This window comes from Lepisosteus platostomus, chromosome 1, assembly GCF_059453375.1.
Source record: "Lepisosteus platostomus isolate fLepPlt1 chromosome 1, fLepPlt1.hap1, whole genome shotgun sequence".
NCBI classification, from domain to species: domain Eukaryota; kingdom Metazoa; phylum Chordata; class Actinopteri; order Semionotiformes; family Lepisosteidae; genus Lepisosteus; species Lepisosteus platostomus.
In genome coordinates, this window is record NC_142611.1 from 69,943,269 (window position 1) to 69,961,754 (window position 18,486).

Consider the following 18,486-nt stretch of genomic DNA (forward strand, 5'->3'; position numbering starts at 1 on the left):
TCCCAATCATTGTAACAACTTTAGAGCGCTTCACTAATGTGATATTTAAACAAATTAACAGAAGGCTTGTTTATTATCTGTGCCCTAGATTGTTCTAAATTTTACAACAATGGATCTGTATAGAAGCAGTTCGTGTTGGTATGACTACATTGAAGTTCGAGATGGCTACTGGAGAAAAGCACCACCTCTTGGTAAAATGCTTTTTAAAAAAACGTTTAGAATTCTGTTTCACAGTTTTATATGCTTCCTGTACTAATGGCTTCTGTTTCTACTTTTTTCTAATTTTAGTTTTTTTCTTCCATTTCAATTGATGTAATATAACTTTATTTATACTGTACTATAATCTTACTTCTCAGACATGATTTAGCATTTTTGAAACAAATTCCTCCATTATCCACCCTATAGCTAATATGTCTCTTTTATCTATACTAAAATTCTTGTAGAGATACTAGTAAGTAAAATATTAAAGGCTTGGGGATAGTATATCTAACAAAAATTAATTTATCTACTTTAGTTTTTTAAAACTTGTATTGTAAGCATCACTTATCATTTGCAGGTAGGTTCTGTGGTGATAAAGTCCCAGAAGTCCTTATATCCACAGAAAGTCGCATGTGGATAGAATTCCGAAGCAGCAGCAATTGGATGGGAAAAGGATTTTCTGCCATCTATGAAGGTATTTTAATGGTTACGACATAATGCTGTTTTGGAAACAGAAATATGTATCCCCGAAAATGTGAGTTTCATACTATATCTTTTACAATATTCATTTGTAAGGCTGGATGCGATAAGAAATAGTTTAAAAAGATTAATTAGACAAAAGTTTATTTATTAAAAGTTTACTAAATTAGTTTACTAAACAGGGGTTGTCACCTACAGGTAGTGTTTTCACAGGATTTTTGCCAGGGAATTCCTGACTTTCGCCAGTGGTGTTATTGTTATTGTAGCTGTTCCGCAAATCTATTCTTCTAGTCTATCAAAAGACTTTGATGCTCTATGGCGGAGCGGTGGCTCTGTGGCTAAGGATCTGTGCCTGTGGCTGGAAGGTTGCCGGTCCAAATCCTGAAGCCTGCAGAGGAATCCTACTCCGTTTGGCCCCTGAGCAAGGCCCTTAACCCCAACTGCTCCAGGGGCAGGGACATTTAGGCATCCTGTCATAACCACAGTAACAAACAGTGTTCTACCACTAAAACTAACTGAGAGCTGTGTATGGTTACATGATTATGGAATGGGTCTTTGACATTGAGGCAGAAACAAACACATGTATGTACCTTGCTTCTGATTGGTCACTGTCCTTCCAGTTGTGTGGTGGAAAAAATAGCGAAGCAATTTTCAAAGCTTTTTTAAAGCGGTGTAACTTGATGTGGAGGTGGAACCTCCCACTGAACGTTAGTCACTTCTAAATTTTATTATATACAGTGATGTGAAAAAGAAAGTACCTTCTTAAGATTCTATGGTTTCACAGATTAAGAAATATCTGACCTTCACCTCAATCTCCCCAAGACCTAACCTAAGACCTATGTGTCAAATAAAACACACAAATTTTACTTTGTCATTATGTATTTAACAAAAATTTCACACAACAGTGCACCCTTACTGCTTCCATATCAGTTAAGGAAGTAAATAGAAGCAGGTGCTGCTAAACTTTTGCACATGATAGTTGATCATCAGGAAGTAAAATCAGAATCTGATTGGTCTGGAACATTTGGGTTTGTGGTACATTGTCATGTCTAGGTGAAAAGATATCTGTGATGGTCTCAGAGAAAGAATCGTTGCTGCTCATCAGTCTGGGAAGGGTTATAAAGCTATTTCCAAACAATAAGAAGTTCATCTTTCTATAGTTAGAAAGATAATTCACAAATGGAGAAAGTCCAAGACGGTTGCCAATCTTTCCAGGAGTAGGCGTCCCAGCAAATTCACCCCAGGTTCTTACCCTATGATGCTCCTCGAGATTACAAAGAGCCCCAAAGCTACATCCAGGGATCTCCAGGCCTCTGTCAATGTGGTAAATTGATCTTGTCGATGTGGTAGACTAGGACTTGGTGAGGACTAGATGAAGGTCAGATATGTCTTAATATGTAAAACCATAGAATCATAAGGTGGTGAACTTTCATGTCTCTGTAAATGATATAATTTATTATATATGATAAAATATATTATATTAACGTATATAAGTCACTTCCTGTGTGGAAGCACCTTAAGAAGGGAGAAGCTCACTCTCTAAAAACATATTATACATTCATTTTTGGAATTTATTAAAACAAAAGGATGCTGAGCAACTTTCTTCTCTGCTTCATCAAACCTGATCTCCGCTCACAATCGAAGTGTATTACAGGGGAAAGTAATTATATGAAGCGCAACATATCAATGGTCAATGATTACTTTGCAATTAAAATCAGTTGGAGCTAATACGTCCAAATAGACTAAATCACATATATAACAAATGGAAAATCTCAACATGATGTACACCGTAGGAGAATTATACCCTTTCTCTTGCTAAATGTGTTTTTTTTTTTTGCTTCTGTTGGATATTATGGCTATTACAAAATGATAGTCCTGTCTCCCAACATTGTTTTAGTCTCCTGACAGCCAATATTCTATGTCATTTTTTAAAATCAGCTATCTGTGGAGGAGAGATCAACAAAGATGCAGGCCAGATTCAGTCCCCCAACTATCCAGATGACTACAGACCAATGAAGGAGTGTGTGTGGAAGATAACAGTGTCCGCAAACTACAATGTAGGATTAAGCTTTCAGGCTTTTGAGGTGAGGGCCTTGAATGTTTCTCTCTTTCAAAGGCATGTCAGGATTCAGCAACAGGATTATTATCAGTTGATTACTTCCGAGCTACTTTATTCAGTTCCAGGCTTCTCTTTTTTTTATCATGGCACAACATACACATGTGCTGCATGTTAAAACTGGGGGGAAAAAAGTGCTATAGTGCTACATGTGAACAAACTGTTTTCTGCTGACCGGTTTTGAAATTATGTCGTATGATTGTCAGTTTTCTAGAATCCCTGAGGAATGTAATAAGTTGAAAGGTCACAGAGGAAACCTCAAAAAGTGAAAAGGCAGAGGATTCCTGAGGCTGTAGAAGTGATGACAGGCAAAACAGTCTGTACATATTTTCAGATACTACCAGTGAACTGCATGGGATGCCAGTATAGTAAAGACAATTACTGGAAGAACTTTGACTATTGGCAGCTAAATTAACCACAGCATTGTATTCCTATTTGTGTGTCAAGGTTTTTTATAATTTGTACATAGTATCACATACTGTACAATCCTTTTTAATTACATTAGAAATCTTTCCTGTTTGATATATTAAGACTGATAAAACTTTGCCAATGTCTGAAAAATACTGTATTGTATACTCATGCAGAGTGCATGACAAAAATAAGCTGGGTTATTGTGTCAAGACAATTTGATAAATTCAGAATTTTCTGATTGGCTGGTAGTCTAAAGACCTTTTCAGTAGTCAATTTTATCCAAACCATTTGCGCAGCTGTAATTCAGAAGTCTGAATGAAATCATGCCCAGTGCAAAAGCGCAGTGCAGACTCTAAACAGAAAATATCCCAGCAGTGGATGTCCTTTCCCTTTGTGTTTTATGTAACTCCATTCATGGACTGGCATATTTATCTTTCAGTGAAGCTGTTTCTGAGGCATTAACATGTCCGCTCACAAGCTGAGAATAATCCAGATCTATATTCTCCTCTGTAACATTTCAATTTGCATACTTTTCTATTTTCTTTCAAGAAATTATATACTTTATAAATTGCAATGTAGGAGAACTGAGAGTACAGTGTGAGCGAAACAATGTGGCTTTTTAGAGCTACAGTACATCTTCCTCTATCTGCTTTATACAGGAGGAATGTGTCCCACACAGTGCATTCAGGGAAAAATATGGAGCACAACTGTAGTAGCTTCATTCTATAATTTCATTCATAGCACTGCAAGGTCTAGAAGAACAGAAGAGCGGCCCCTGCAGGCGAAATACACAGCTGCTTCTATACAAACACATCTCGTACCGTAAATGCAGGATTTAAGGGCTGTGTGATCTATGAAATCCTGTTTACTCTGGATAAGACCCAATCCTTAAATGTACCACAGGATTGGTTTCCTAAGTTATTGTTAATATCATAATGGGAAAGCCATGTTGCAGAAACATTGTATTTTGGATTTGTGTCCTTTTTAAGCATGTTTTCTTAACGTAAGCATCTGAAGACTTGATTCTGTGAATGATTATATAATTTTGTATGTTTTTCATATTTTCTAATGAGAGTGTCATAGGGGATGTTAAGTTTTGAATGTTTATTAAATATGATTGGCAGAAACTTCCATGGTTATTTTCAATTTAAGTATTCAATTAAAATATAAGTTGTTCAATTAGAATGTTCTAAAATAAATTTGAAACATATTGAATTTGTAATTATGCTTAATCTTTGTGCAATGACAGATTGAAAGACATGATAGCTGTGCCTATGACTACCTGGAAGTCCGAGATGGTAACACAGAGAACAGCCCGCTCATTGGTCGTTTTTGTGGCTATGACAAGCCAGAAGACATCCGATCTACCTCAAATAACTTATGGATGAAATTCATCTCTGATGGGACAGTCAACAAGGCTGGATTTGCTGCAAACTTCTTCAAAGGTAGTTATTCCATTACTGTTCTTCATAAAAAAATATTGTTGATAAATAAAAATACGTCTGAAAGACATGTGACATGGCAAAGACATGTAAAAACTCTTTTTTTTGTATTTTACAAAAAATACATATCTAGGGGTTAGTTATTATAGAGTGATTGTAAGAAAGAAAAACCAAAACATAATTTTACACTGTTTTTTATTATTTACAATATCTGTTGTTATAATGTCAGTGCTGAAAAAGGGTTTGATTATTATTATCATTATTAAAAGAGAGGTTTTAAGCAAAGGCTGTGCTGTCATGTATAATATAAGTAAAAAAACTGAAAATAACTGAGCATTAGTGAAATTTTTTTTATAATTTTCAGATTCTTATAAAAATTTACTTTACAAAATGTTTGGTAAGGCCAAAGCTTCATTAAGCTAAGGGTGATGAAATCCTCAATCCCAAAACAATCAACGTCTGAACCCTGCATTTAAAACATAAAAATTTATTTGTTAAAAAGTAGACAACGAACCTCACTTCAAGTCATACAGCACTTAAAATTTCTCAATTAAACACAAAATAAAATGTGACCTTCATTTTTAAACAGTCCATGCAATCCAAAGGTTTTTGGTTTCTGTTTAACTTTTGATTCCGAAGATGTCAATCGGGTTAGCTTTGTCAAAGCCCTTGAGGTTTGTGAATACTTGAATCAAGTGCCCTCATAGTTTCCACTGTTCAAGATTAAAATGATTTAGTTCTTTCGGCCTGTCAGAGTAGGACTTTCCAGCGAGCCTGGGAATGTGCCTGGTTGCTCTTCTCTGGACTTTTTCCAGGGCAGTAATACCGTATTTGCAAAAAGGTGACCAAAACTGTACATGGTATTAAAATGAGATTTTACTAGCGGATTGTTAAATTTGAACATAACATCACTTCATTTACATTCTGTGTTTATGCCTGTATATCCTACTGCACATATCATTTTTCTTTTTTAAGTGCTTTTTCACTTTGTCTGGAAGATTAAATGGTGTCCACATAAACAAGTCATTCATTTTCATATGTACCTTCTTCAAGCAAATTGTTTCCCATTCATGTGTATACAGTAGTATTTGCTGCCTGCATCTAACACTCTGTTCACACACCTGGGTTAATTTTCCCAGAAGCCAATTAACCTACCAGCTTGTCTTTTGACTGTTGGAGGAAACTGGAACAGCCAGAGGAAATCTATCTAACATGGAATGAACATACAAACATACAAACTCTACGCTGATAGCACCCTAGAGCCACAATTGAACCCGTGGCCACACCAGTGCCAGACAGCAATGCTAACCAAAATAAGATGTACTTTAAATTCCCTCTTATTTCTAACGCTCTGCTACCTCATTGTCCAGAGCTTCCTACTCTAGGCAACAACATATAAAGAAGTGTAAATTATAACAGTCTATGGAATCTACCTAAAACATATTTCAAATACTTTATTTTGATTGTACCATGCATAATTCCTTCCTGGAAACAGGTTAATAGCAAAGGCTAAGATGATAGAATTCTTCACAGCTGATAGACCTCTTTGTGCCTAGAAAATAACAAGAGAGGCTTAAAAGATCAAACAAGATAAAGTATATTAATTCCATTTGCATTTAAAAAGACTGTAAAATAAACACAGCATTACCTGCTTGGCTACAGGCTACAGCTTGGCTACAGTGTAGAATGACTCAATGCCTAATGGTGGTACAAATAAAGTTTATTTTGCAAGCAAATAAAGTTCATTCATTACTTAATTTTGAAATAAAAAAACTAATATTGGACTGAATTATGAAATGCTTTTGACAGTTTTGTCATATTTACTCATCAAGTTCTGCCAAGAATTAACCTAAGAAAATTAAACATACTTCTACACAGAATGTATCTATAAGCACAGAACACAATCTGTTTTTCTGCTACCATCATCAACGTTTTCATTATACAGTACATACAGTATAAGGATATTTTCTTTACGTGAAATTGTGTGACTGAAAGTGTAACTGTGAATAAGAAAAGAATTAAAAATAGAAATTTGATAGCTGTGCCCATGTTATTTAAAAAAAAAGCCACTCAGCATCTTGGAAAACATACATTGATCAATGCACGTTTTGCTATTAGTCTTGTGTAATTTATGAATAAAATCAGCACAATGTTTGCTGCCCTGCTATTATTAATAAACTATGGAAGTCAGGCACTCATGGTTCCTTAAAGAGTTGTGCTGCATTCTTGCTGAAACTGAAAACTCCTAATAATACCAAACTGGATACAAATGTAGTTCTGTAACTGAGTTTGTAAAACATTAATTCTGACCAGTAGGCAGGAGAGAAAACAATATAACTCCCTACGACGTAAGACTACGGTTAAACTACGGAAAATACACAAGTAAACAAATCCATATGTTACACACAATGTAAGATAATGAATGATCTTTAAACAAGGGCACCATTTTTTGTAGTAAAACCAATTACTGGTTATCATGCTGAGAATAATACTATTGCTCACCTGATACTTCGGTGTTTCCATATTGTTTTGTTGCTTGAGCCGAGGAAACCAACAGTTCTTAAACATCTCATTGAATCTTTCCCTTTGTAGAGGAAGATGAATGTGCCAAACCTGACAATGGAGGATGTGAACAGAAGTGTGTGAACACCCTGGGGAGCTTCAAGTGTGCCTGTGATCCAGGCTATGAACTTGGGCCTGACAAGAAGAGTTGTGAAGGTGCTGTACATTTCACATGAGTTGCGAGGCAATGAACAAAATGAAACATTTTATTTCACATTCTCTGCTTAAATGCTTTTTAGAATTTTGAAAAATTATGAAAAAGACACTTGTATAGACCTTTATTATATTTGTGATAGGTTTCATTTCTCCCCTTCACCTTTTTCTTCTTTAAGCTGCCTGTGGAGGGCTCTTAACAAAGCTAAATGGAACCATTACCACACCGGGCTGGCCCAGAGAATACCCCCCAAATAAGAATTGTGTGTGGCAAGTGGTAGCTCCTACACAATACAGGATTTCCATGCAGTTTGAGTATTTTGAGCTTGAAGGAAATGAAGTAAGTGATTTATTAAAATTAAATGAAAAAAAAACCACAACAATTCTGTTCACACTAATCAACTTCTCTAAGATAAAACCTGGCTGCTTTTTAGCTTGATTTAGACAAGATACTGTATGATAATCATCAGAGCCTTTATTATGACTATTAAACATACAATGTTAAAGTGCCTTTAACTGTTTCTGTGTTGGCTGTTACACACCTGAAAAAGGCTCAACAGCCAAAACATAATCCTTCTACTTTGTACTTTTCACTGTAGAATTAACTTTTACTCGTTCCTTAAATCGTTACATCCCTGTCTTTGAGGTCTACGCTATATTGCAAAAAATTCCCATTGCATTTTATTGTAACTGTTAATAATTAATAATACTGGATTGTGCAAACCAGGTATGTGCAGTGTATCCCTCTCAGCCTGAGTGTTGTACAGTATATATTGTTGCTACATGTAATTTGACCAAACAGGCTAGTAGTATAGATTAGTGGCTAGGAGTATAGTTTAGTAGACAGTAGTTTAGCCATTGATTAAGATGTTAGTATACAGAGAATAATGACTGTTAATGTTAGAAATACTTTGTTAGATGCTTGTAAAACATGTTGGAGGATGAACTTGAGACTCACAATTAGGTAGTTTGACAAATGTTAGACAAATCTCTATTTCTGATTAAACAAATCTTTTTTTTCCCTTTTCCTCAATAATAAGGGGTTTTGACTGAAACCAAAATTAAATCACCATAAAATAAAATCTAAAATAAATCCTGTTTTAGTTCTAATCCCTGTTTCTCATAATCATGCAGGGAATTATGCATTGGGAAAAATAAGGCCCAGTACACTAATAATCCCAACAAGGCATTATTGTATATTAATGTCAGTACCTACAGATAATATATATACTTATGTGAGTTCATATATATATAATAAAAGAGCTTGAAATCGAAAAGAAGGTTGTTTCTAGAATATGTTCCTTCTCAGAATCAGTTTACTTAAGTTGTTCATGTGGTCAGCTAGTATCAGGCATAGTATGAGACTGGCTCAAACAATTTTCCCACTGGGCTTAAAATTGAAGCTTTTTGCACCTGTTGTTTCAGCCATAAAATGGCAAACATGAATCATGACACAAGACAAAGATGTTTTGTGAGCTTGACTCACTATGATAAATATACATAAGGAAATGTCTTAAAGCATGTCAGAAAATAATTTCATTTTGTACTAGACACACGTTTTGACATGCAAGATACATAATGTTATGCTTACTTTTTAACAATATATGAAATGACTTCTGGTAGAACCAGTTTTAAGGTCGTGAAAATTGAAGTGCAAATTGATTTTTTGGAGATGGAGGGGTTATGATTGATAAGTGTAGCTTGTTTTGGTTGAGTCATGATTTAAAAGACACTTTAACATTTGTTTTTAAATTGTTTATATTTGGAGCTCCTGTACTTCACAGAACACTGAAACAATAATATCATTAGTTTTTAAATACTTCCACAGGAATTAAACACTGGACAAATATGCTTTCACTTTTCATTACAGTATACTCAAACTCTCACGGCATAGATCTTAAAATGTAATTACTGAGCAATTCCATTTCTGTCACTTAACCAATCACCTTTATTGATGGTATCATGTTAAACACAGGATAGAATTATAATAAAAGAAAGTCAATGAAAGTATCTCAAGTGAGGAAGACAGAGTTAAGCCCTGGGGAGTCCATCTCTCAACTTAAGGTTTTAAATAAGCATTTTATATTCAGATTTCTTCTTCTAATGTGTATTTTGATGTGATATCTTACTGATGTTTGTTTCTTTGCAATTTAGGTGTGCAAATATGATTACGTTGAAGTCCGCAGTGGCCTTTCCTCAGATTCTAAACTCCATGGAAAGTTCTGTGGAACAGAAGTGCCTGAAGTCATCACATCCCAGTACAACAACATGAGAATAGAATTTAAGTCTGACAATACCGTCTCTAAGAAGGGCTTCAAGGCACATTTTTTCTCAGGTACAGAGCCTTCCTGTATGTTTTTCCCTTTACCTTTGTGGTTTTGGCTTCAAGATAATTATACTGACAGATTTGAATATTTATGACTGCTGTTATTTCTGAAAAAAAAGTAGCTATGATCTCTGTATGGTTTCTATTTCAGGCCTGATTAACTTAAACATTGTTACAAAAGATAAAGATCCAAACATTCCCAAGTTACAGTGATTTGCCTAATTACTTTGCCATTTACAAAATATGATATTTAGCAGGTCTTTTGTATCAGGAGAACTGTAAACATTCACATTTTCTTGTGAATATTAACTGATTGTCACCCTCTGCTAAGTCTAGCACTTAAATCTTCCAATGAAACAGAAATTATAAAATAGAAAACATGCTCTAAGACTGTTTATCTCTTTCTATTTTTTATTCATTACGGTATTTTGAGTGGCATGGTATAATCACTAGGCACAACAGATATTGCAAATACTTAATAATTTGAAATGTCATCTTCTCAGGTGTTGAGCAATGTGATGTACTGACCTGTTCACGTGACAGTTCAAGGCTTTTTTTTAAACAAATTAATCTGTATGCAGAATTCTGTGAATCTGATTTCAAATTATTCTTTTAGATATCATCCAAGCTATATTTGGTTAAAGCTATGTCTCAAAAACGTTATCTATATATGTACTGGGCAAAGGCAATGCAGCATATCCTGCATAGCCCAGAAAAGAGGGAAATACAGAGTGCTTTTATGGATACATTCATACAAATCATTATTGTATTGTAAATTGTGACCTGCGGTGCATTGAAATAGTTACACACACAAATACATGGTGAACCCCTAACTTAGGACAACGGGGATGCTTTGTTTATTCAGAATGACCTCAGTTTGTGTTTTTAATGGGTTTTATGTTAGTGTTCAATATTATTCACTTCACTATTATTGTTGGTAGAACATGTTCCCCAAGGTACCATTTGTCTTGTACTGTATATTATACATTGAGGGTGCGCAGTTTTCATGATAAGGTTTTTGAATTGGTCATAAACACCTTGCACTTTCAAACTTCAATCTGTGGCAAAATGTTGCAGCATTGTCCTGCTGGTGTGTTTCATTTTTTTGTGTAATATTGATGCCAAAAACTGGTAACATTGCAGAACTAATTACTTTATGTATTTTCTTGTGGATAAAAAGGATGATCTTGGCCTTGCTATTAAATAATCCAAAAGGCAGGTGGTTACAGCAGATAATATTAGAGTGTATTAAATAGGTCGACATTTTAAGATATGTTCTTTAGCCTTCAGTGAAAAAGAGTAGTCCAGCAAATAAATAATATATCAGTGTGCCATGTTATGCTGTCATGTGTGGTGCTTTTGATAGTGTACTCAACTTTTTAAAAAATGTGACATCTGTTGTAGAATTCTTCTTTTTAAGTTAATGTATGTTTATTTTGGTTACATGTATCATGTGTAAGGTTCTTGTGCTTGTTGTTTTGTCTGTTTTGAAAAGGCTGAGTGCAAGCTCCGACTGTGCAGCTTGGGTAATAAGCATAAGTTAACTTGCATCTTTTTAACCATCCAGAGATCATTAATCTTTTTGTATCTTGCTATGATTCCTTTTTAGAACTGCAAAGGTAAAATAATGGCAGTTCTTTTTCAGGTCTTTTTAAAATAGGGTGTATATTATCTGTTGTACATTTCACTTGCAGTATGTCCATTGAAAGAGGAAAGGAAAACACATCAAACCTGCAGATTTTGTTACCGGAAGGCCATATTTCATTATAAAATTATAGGCAGCATTTTAAAAATGGAAAGCCTCTACATTAACACAGTGTTTTCAGCTGTGTTTCTTTTTTCACACAAAAGCCTTAATGTTCAACACAACTGGTCTATGACCACTGTCCCCAGCCCATGCTGAATAACAATCACATCCCAGTTTTGTTTGTAACAGCTGGTTATACAACCTGATAAGAGACGATAAGACACACAGACAGGGAGTCAGAGCACAGGGTCAGCCATTTATACGGCACCCCTGGAGCAGTTGGGGTTAAGGGCCTTGCTCAGGGGCCCAATAGAGTAGTACTGCTCTGCCACGAGATTTGAACCGGCAACCTTCCAGCCACAGACGGAGATCCTTAGCCACAGAGCCACTGCCCCATCACATGATGCTGGTGTGCAGAGCATGAAACAAATGAAAGAAAATTCATCTAAAAAAAAAATGGGTCAGCCTCCTTTCATGGCTGCTTTTGTATGTATAACTCATTCTGAACTATGAAGAGCTGTCTTTGAAAACGTGAAGCGATGAAGAGATTCAATGGTTGATCCTGGAGACCCTGTCCGCTTATACTTAGGAAAGCATTACGTACCCCTGCACACACTCATATGTGGTGCCATATTGATACATTTTCTTTCACAGACAAGGAAGCGCACTGCAAAGAGAGAATTTTTGTTTTTGGGTCTTGCAAGGACGCGGCACATGTTGCTCCCTCTGGCCGAGTACGTATTATTGACAGACTGGTGGCCTCTGAAGGTATCAGAGGTACGACCACATGTCCCCCGATTGGTTCCAAATCTAACACACGTTAAATGGAATGGATCTTTCCTTAACCCGAAGGGCTGAAAAGCATCCATTCAAAACTGGGAGACTGCTTGACAGCAAATGTGTTTGTTCCTTGGAGCAAAGCATTTGTTCTTCATTAACGCTGTTTCAGACCTATGACCATTACTTTGTAAATGGACATGCTACGTTTTTTTTTCTTTATTCTTCTCAAAGAAAAACTTTTTAGCATAACTGGATGACAGAACTAACTGAATGAGAGGAGTAAGGTGGCCCATTGCATTTTTCAAGCACCCAGTCACACCTGGTCAGAGCATGCAGTACATGGAGTCACTACTAAAACCATTGAAAGGGGTATTTCTTTGAGGTTTGACTTGCAATTCAAGGAGTAATACAGCTCAATACCGATTCTTACCATGCTTCTCAATTTAGAAAATAATCTAGGTCTTAATTGTTCGTATTTTATAGAAATATTTTTTTTTGTTTTGTGTTTCATGAATTCAGAGATTTTTCATCCCAGATTCCATTGTAAACACTCACAGTGCTTATTTGTCTTTTAATACTGGCAAGTAAACAATTAATTAATTAACTGAGAGCAGAGCTCAACCTTGTTTATCTAATGAATATGACTTAAAATTAAAGTTTAAAAAAGATTAAAATTAAAGTTTTGAATGTGCTATGTACAGGTAATTCTTTGCTGCATATGCTTTTTTTCAGATAAATGTTTTGTGTACTAAGAGTTAAGAACAAATTCAGTGTAACTGTACATTTTGCTTCGTCTTCATTGCCAAAATGATTAATTAAAAAGTACACTGTCTGCTATATGTATTTAGGCAACTTGTAACTAAGCATTCAGATGTTTTAGAATAATTATTCCATCGTGATGTTATGGCAGATACTGTATGTGCAGACAGTGTTGAGTAACCAAACAAAGAACATGCTGTTTCTTGTCAGAACAGATGGTAAAAACAGAAAGAACGCAAAGGGATCCAGTGGTCAAGTTGCCCTTAATCAACAAAATGTGACAAGTACCGTACCTCCCACAGTCACACGTTTTAGTCATTTTATCAGATATTTTAAATTCACTACGCTGTATATGAAGATGCTGTAGAAAATGTCTTTGAAAGAATTGAAAGTGTACAGTATGTTACCTGTACCTACTGTGAAACATGGATGAAGCAACATTAAATTTGAACATGTATGGAAGGTACAGATGCTGGAGTTCCTGTAATAGAAATGCAGCGTTGATAAACAAACATACAGGGGATTATATTGTAAGAGATGATCTATTTAATTTTTTACAAGTTGCCTGAATATGTATTGCTTGCACAATAAGATACTGTATTCACAACATGTGTTTTTACCGTGTAAGGTTATAAGGAACATAGCACTGCCTGAATGGTCACTGAATCGCATTAGACACTGCATCTTGAAAAAGAATTAGGATAAGACTGCTGTATTAAATAATTTGGTCATTGCACTTTAGCTTAGTATTAATAGAAGTATACTGGTAAATAATTTATAAAAATATATTTGAATACTTTCAAGGGTTTTTGGATTCCTAGTGTTTGGTTTGTGACATGATCAAATGTGAAAGCATACCTTGTTGCAGCCTTCCTGTAGCCAGAGGAATCCAAGAAACAATGTTTCTTCCAGTCACATGAACAAAGGTTGAGATTCTCTTTTGGTTCCATACGTTCCCTGAACATTCTTGTTAACCAGAAATTGCGCTTTGACCTCATTGCATGTGAAAATGACAGACGCAGTCTCTGACATTGCATTACACTTCGTATAGTATTTGTCAGGAACAGTCTGCCAGTTTGGGTTTAATGGACGGACCAGTCCTGCTTTAAGTAATGGCTGATTACGAATAGCACCATCTGACTGCTTCTCACCGGAATGACTATCTGCTAATGTAGTTTGGCTTCTCACCCTCTTTGGGGAATTTGGTGGCTGTTTTACACAGGTCCCCTGCTAACTCCAGCTTCTTTTCTAACCACGTAAAGCCTCTTTTAGATTATTTATTTGCTGATACATCTTTGTCTGCTTTGTGGTGGCCTTCAGCAAGCTACAAATGCAATTTTTCATCCTGTTTTACAAATGTGTGGGTTTTACTTTCATTTTCTGTACTCTTCTGCTGTCTTCTGTGTGTGTATCCATTTGTCCAGATTCATCAGAAGAAATTAACATTATCAATCAATTAAACCTTACCTCACATCAGATATACTACTTCTGAAATCCATGTAGTAATTGTAAAAATGTTTGATAAGAGAATTTTTCAGTACGGGAAACTTAGGTGCTAATAGAATCATATTCAATTTGCGAGTTTGTAAAATATTTTAGGAGTAAATTTTTCTCACTTCATTCATGTAGATTAAAAATGCTTTATAAAAAGTAAACATTCAAATTCAATGTTATCGTATATGAGTCTGAATTGAACTGGTAGTTCAATTTCAAAAGAGTGTAAAGAGTAACATTATAGGACAGTTTGCATCATAATCATCTGTGTTTGATATCATTCTATTCTAATGAACACATTTACTTCTTTATTTATGTAATTGAAATAATCTGGAAATAAGATTTTAGTCACACATATTTCATAATTTAAGTGGTGACAATTACAAAGAAAAAAAACTTGTGATATGTTAATGATGCAAAATGTTTGTTCCAGACCACAAATTATTGCTGCCACCATAGCTTAAATAAAGCAAAATGGTTACTTTTGAGCATGAATTCTGTGAAAAATGATTCAACATACTTGTAATTTCAAAATGAAAATAATTTCAGAGAATTTCACATTTGTAATATGAAATGACGCTTAGTCAATTTTTCAGGCAGTACAATCTCCTTCAATTAAAAAAAATGGGCTCCTTTCAAGACAATGCCTGTAGATTTTTTTTAAAGAAATAGCTATTTCTTTTAGAACCAAAACTTTAATAGGGTGGCAGAGATCAGACTGAAGAAAAGTGAACAATATTCACAGACATCCCCCAAAGTCATCATTTTTTTCCCCTCCAAACCTCAGAATGTATTATCTACATGTAGACAATAGAAACATTAATTTAAAGACCAAACGTAACCCAGATACAGGTAGGATCAATGAGGCCTATACACATGCGTTCCTCCTTAACCAATTGGTAGTGGCTCTAAAGTGGCCAGATCCAAAGATCCAAAGGCTAATGAATGGGTACAAGTATGGCAAAGAGTAAAAGCCTTTCTGTCTGGCTGCAGAGACTTTTCTGCCATAGTTTACCCTGTTCTGGACAAACACACAAGCACGTTGTCTTGTTTTTTTTTTTTCTCTGCTTGTTTTGGAAATAAGCAATTTATGTGTGCATGTTGTGCATCTCTCACACTCTCCACAGACAAGGATGAGTGCTCCAAGGACAATGGCGGCTGTCAGCATGAGTGTGTCAACACTGTAGGAAGCTATGTATGTCAGTGCCGCAATGGATTTGTGCTCCATGAAAACAAACATGACTGCAAAGAAGGTATGTGGACCACATTCGCTCGTAGACCTTTCAGTTGAAATGGAGTCTTCTGCAAGATGCTCCACGCTTCCTTTGGACAGCTAAGTCTTCTTTAGTTACTGTATTATAAGCATTTTTTATGTACCGAATGGATTCACTGAATAGATGTGCAGGTTGATCCCAGTCGCGTAAAAATTGCTTGCTTTCATGATTCCATCCGGGTCTGCCAGGAGCATATTTGTGTTGGTGCTAACATAGAGGGTAACACAGAGTATGTACTGGTACCAGTCAGGTGGTATTTAAAACATTATTATTAACATCAGCTATATATATATACTGTATGCCGAAAAGAGAAGAGAGAAAGTGCAACGTTTCGGCTGTGGAGCCTTCTTCAGGTGTGAGAAAGACAGGGCAGACAGCAACGATTAAATTAAACCTCTCACATGTTCCTTTGCAGACCACGCATGCTGACACAGAAAATCATGAAAGCATGATTTTCAGATTTATTCATACCCTATAAATCTATAGAACATTCAGTGTTTTTTCGGTTGTTTCACAGATTTTCTGTGTTTTTGTATAAGCTCCTGGTAGTCACTGTGATTGCCACTGGCTATAAAAGGAAGCTGACCTCGGAAGAAATCTAGTTAGTAGTAGATAGTACTATTTCTAGTCACTGGGTAAGTCACAGAATTGCTACTCATCTGAAAGTTCTGAGCCTTGACCACTGTGATGCACACTATGGAAAATTCTGGAATAAAAGGAGTTAATAACCTGATGGAACAAACCAGTTTCAGTCATATTATCCATCATCACGGTGTTCAAGTCTAGTGGGATTTTTGCCAGGCATTTGTCCCAAAAAAGCTTTTTGAAAGGCTTTTTGGAACTTAAATTCAAAGGCAATGATTGGGAATCTTCTAGAAACTTTTGCATCATGGGGATCTGATGTTTCCATCGATGCCCTTTGATGTTAACCTCATGATTCATGAAGGCTGATAGTCACAATAAAAGAAGATCATGTGAATGTTTCAGATAAGAATTAAATTAATCCAAGGTCCAATAGTTCCATGTGATGTGGTTGGATGGAGCACTAGTACAGTTTTGTAGACACTCCTAGGATGAGTGTGTTTAGCTCACATAACCAAAGCTTATGTTGAGGACAATATCTGTGAGGCACGGTCACAGATCTGTTTTGCTTTAGAGTTGGGTTGCACGTTCTGGTCTTGGTGTGTTTGTCACACCTGGGCATGAGTGGATACCAGGTGCTTACCAGGACTTTTTTACCAAATACCTGGTGCATTATTTTAGAAAGCTGAGTTTCTAGCAAAGTAACAATCATAAGCTCACATTGTGTGTCTTCAAATTGTTAGGGGATCCTAAAATCAGTGCCCTCGACTGATAAGAGTCTCCAGAAGAACATGCATGCCATGAGGCTGAGGAGGGCAGATGGTCAGCCTAAACAGCTCAATTGGAGGAGCTAGAGAGCTTCTGCATGAGATGTACTGTACTACTGTACGACTACTGTAATGCTCTACTCGCTGGGGTATCTAAACCTACTCTGAACAAACTACAGTATGTCCAAAATTCAGCAGCCAGAAGCCTGACCAGGTCTAGTGCAAGTGTTCACATTACTCCTATCCTGGAGTCCTTGCACTGGCTTCAGGTCAAATTCTGTGTAGATTTAAAATCCTCATGCTCACCTATAAGGCTCAGCATGGCTTGGCACCTCAGTACCTGTCTGAACTATTATCGCCCTACTTCCCACCTCGCAACCTTCTCTCTTCTAATTCTGCTCTCCTTACTGTCCCCCAAGCCCGTCTACATTGTATGGGTGACAGGGCCTTCTCCTGTTATGCCCCCAAGCTCTGGAACTCTCTCCCCAAGGATATCAGAGAGTCACTTTCTCTAAACTCCTTCAAATCCAGACTCAAAACCCTCTTCTTCAGAAAAGCCTTTACTTCACTGGTTCCATTCTTCACCCCTCTGCTTTTCTTAGTACCACCATCCACGGTCTCCTCTATATATTGTAATTGTGTTTTATCTTGTGTATTCTTCTTATTTATTGGTGTTGTCATCCTGTAAAGCGCTTTGAGAAGCCACCTTTAAAGGTGCTATATAAAATAAAGTTTATTATTATTATTATAGATGAGTAGTTAACCATCTCTCTGGAGAAGATCTAGAACCTGTTAAAATATAAAAGGAACACCTTCTTTTATTCCAAAATCAGTGTTTTAGCTACTGTTTATTAAGAGTATAAAGCAACACAAATATATGTGTAGAATTATAGTGACATAAATGAGTTGATACAAGAAGACAAAGTCAACTCGATGGTGAATTTTTATTATCCACACAGCCCTATTTTTGTGGTTTTTCATGATGGAAATGTTTTCTTGTAATCACTGCAGCCCTAGGGGCATTTAATTCTTTAGCATTGTGGATTTAGGAACAGGCATGTAATGCTAATGAAAGCCATGCTGAGCTAAATTGTGGTGAGTGCATTTTCCCTGTGTGTAAAAGCTCCCTGACTGAACATTGTACCATGCACATCATATCGAACAGCACCCCTGTCTCCACTCCAACATCACCATTCAGCAATTCTCTTTGACTCATACCTCTTAACTGGGTAGAGGGGGAGATGGTCAGAGATCAGTGCTGTCATTTCCTCAGGCAGGCAAGTTAAAGTTAAGTACTAAACACACTCTCTTTATATGCATCAGCTCGTTTCACTCCTGTTTGACCAAAAAACTAAATTAAAGGTTAATTAAATGCAAAAAAATAGAAAGATAGAC

General features: G+C 36.0%; 1 protein-coding gene across 5 annotated transcripts in view; it reads left to right on the top strand.

The window, feature by feature from the left end:
- Positions 1–18,486, top strand: part of tll1 (tolloid-like 1) — a 99,813-nt gene that overhangs the window by 66,880 nt on the left and 14,447 nt on the right. For 3 of the 5 annotated variants that reach the window (XM_088636169.1, XM_088636151.1, XM_088636161.1), the window contains 9 exons: positions 89–191; positions 557–673; positions 2,617–2,762; positions 4,455–4,650; positions 7,240–7,365; positions 7,542–7,702; positions 9,517–9,697; positions 12,090–12,212; positions 15,596–15,721. In XM_088636169.1, coding sequence (XP_088492295.1) covers positions 89–191; positions 557–673; positions 2,617–2,762; positions 4,455–4,650; positions 7,240–7,365; positions 7,542–7,702; positions 9,517–9,697; positions 12,090–12,212; positions 15,596–15,721 — 1,279 coding nt within the window. The remainder of the gene's footprint in view (positions 1–88; positions 192–556; positions 674–2,616; positions 2,763–4,454; positions 4,651–7,239; positions 7,366–7,541; positions 7,703–9,516; positions 9,698–12,089; positions 12,213–15,595; positions 15,722–18,486) is intronic. The other 2 variants (XM_088636178.1, XM_088636186.1) reach the window with 2 other exon arrangements.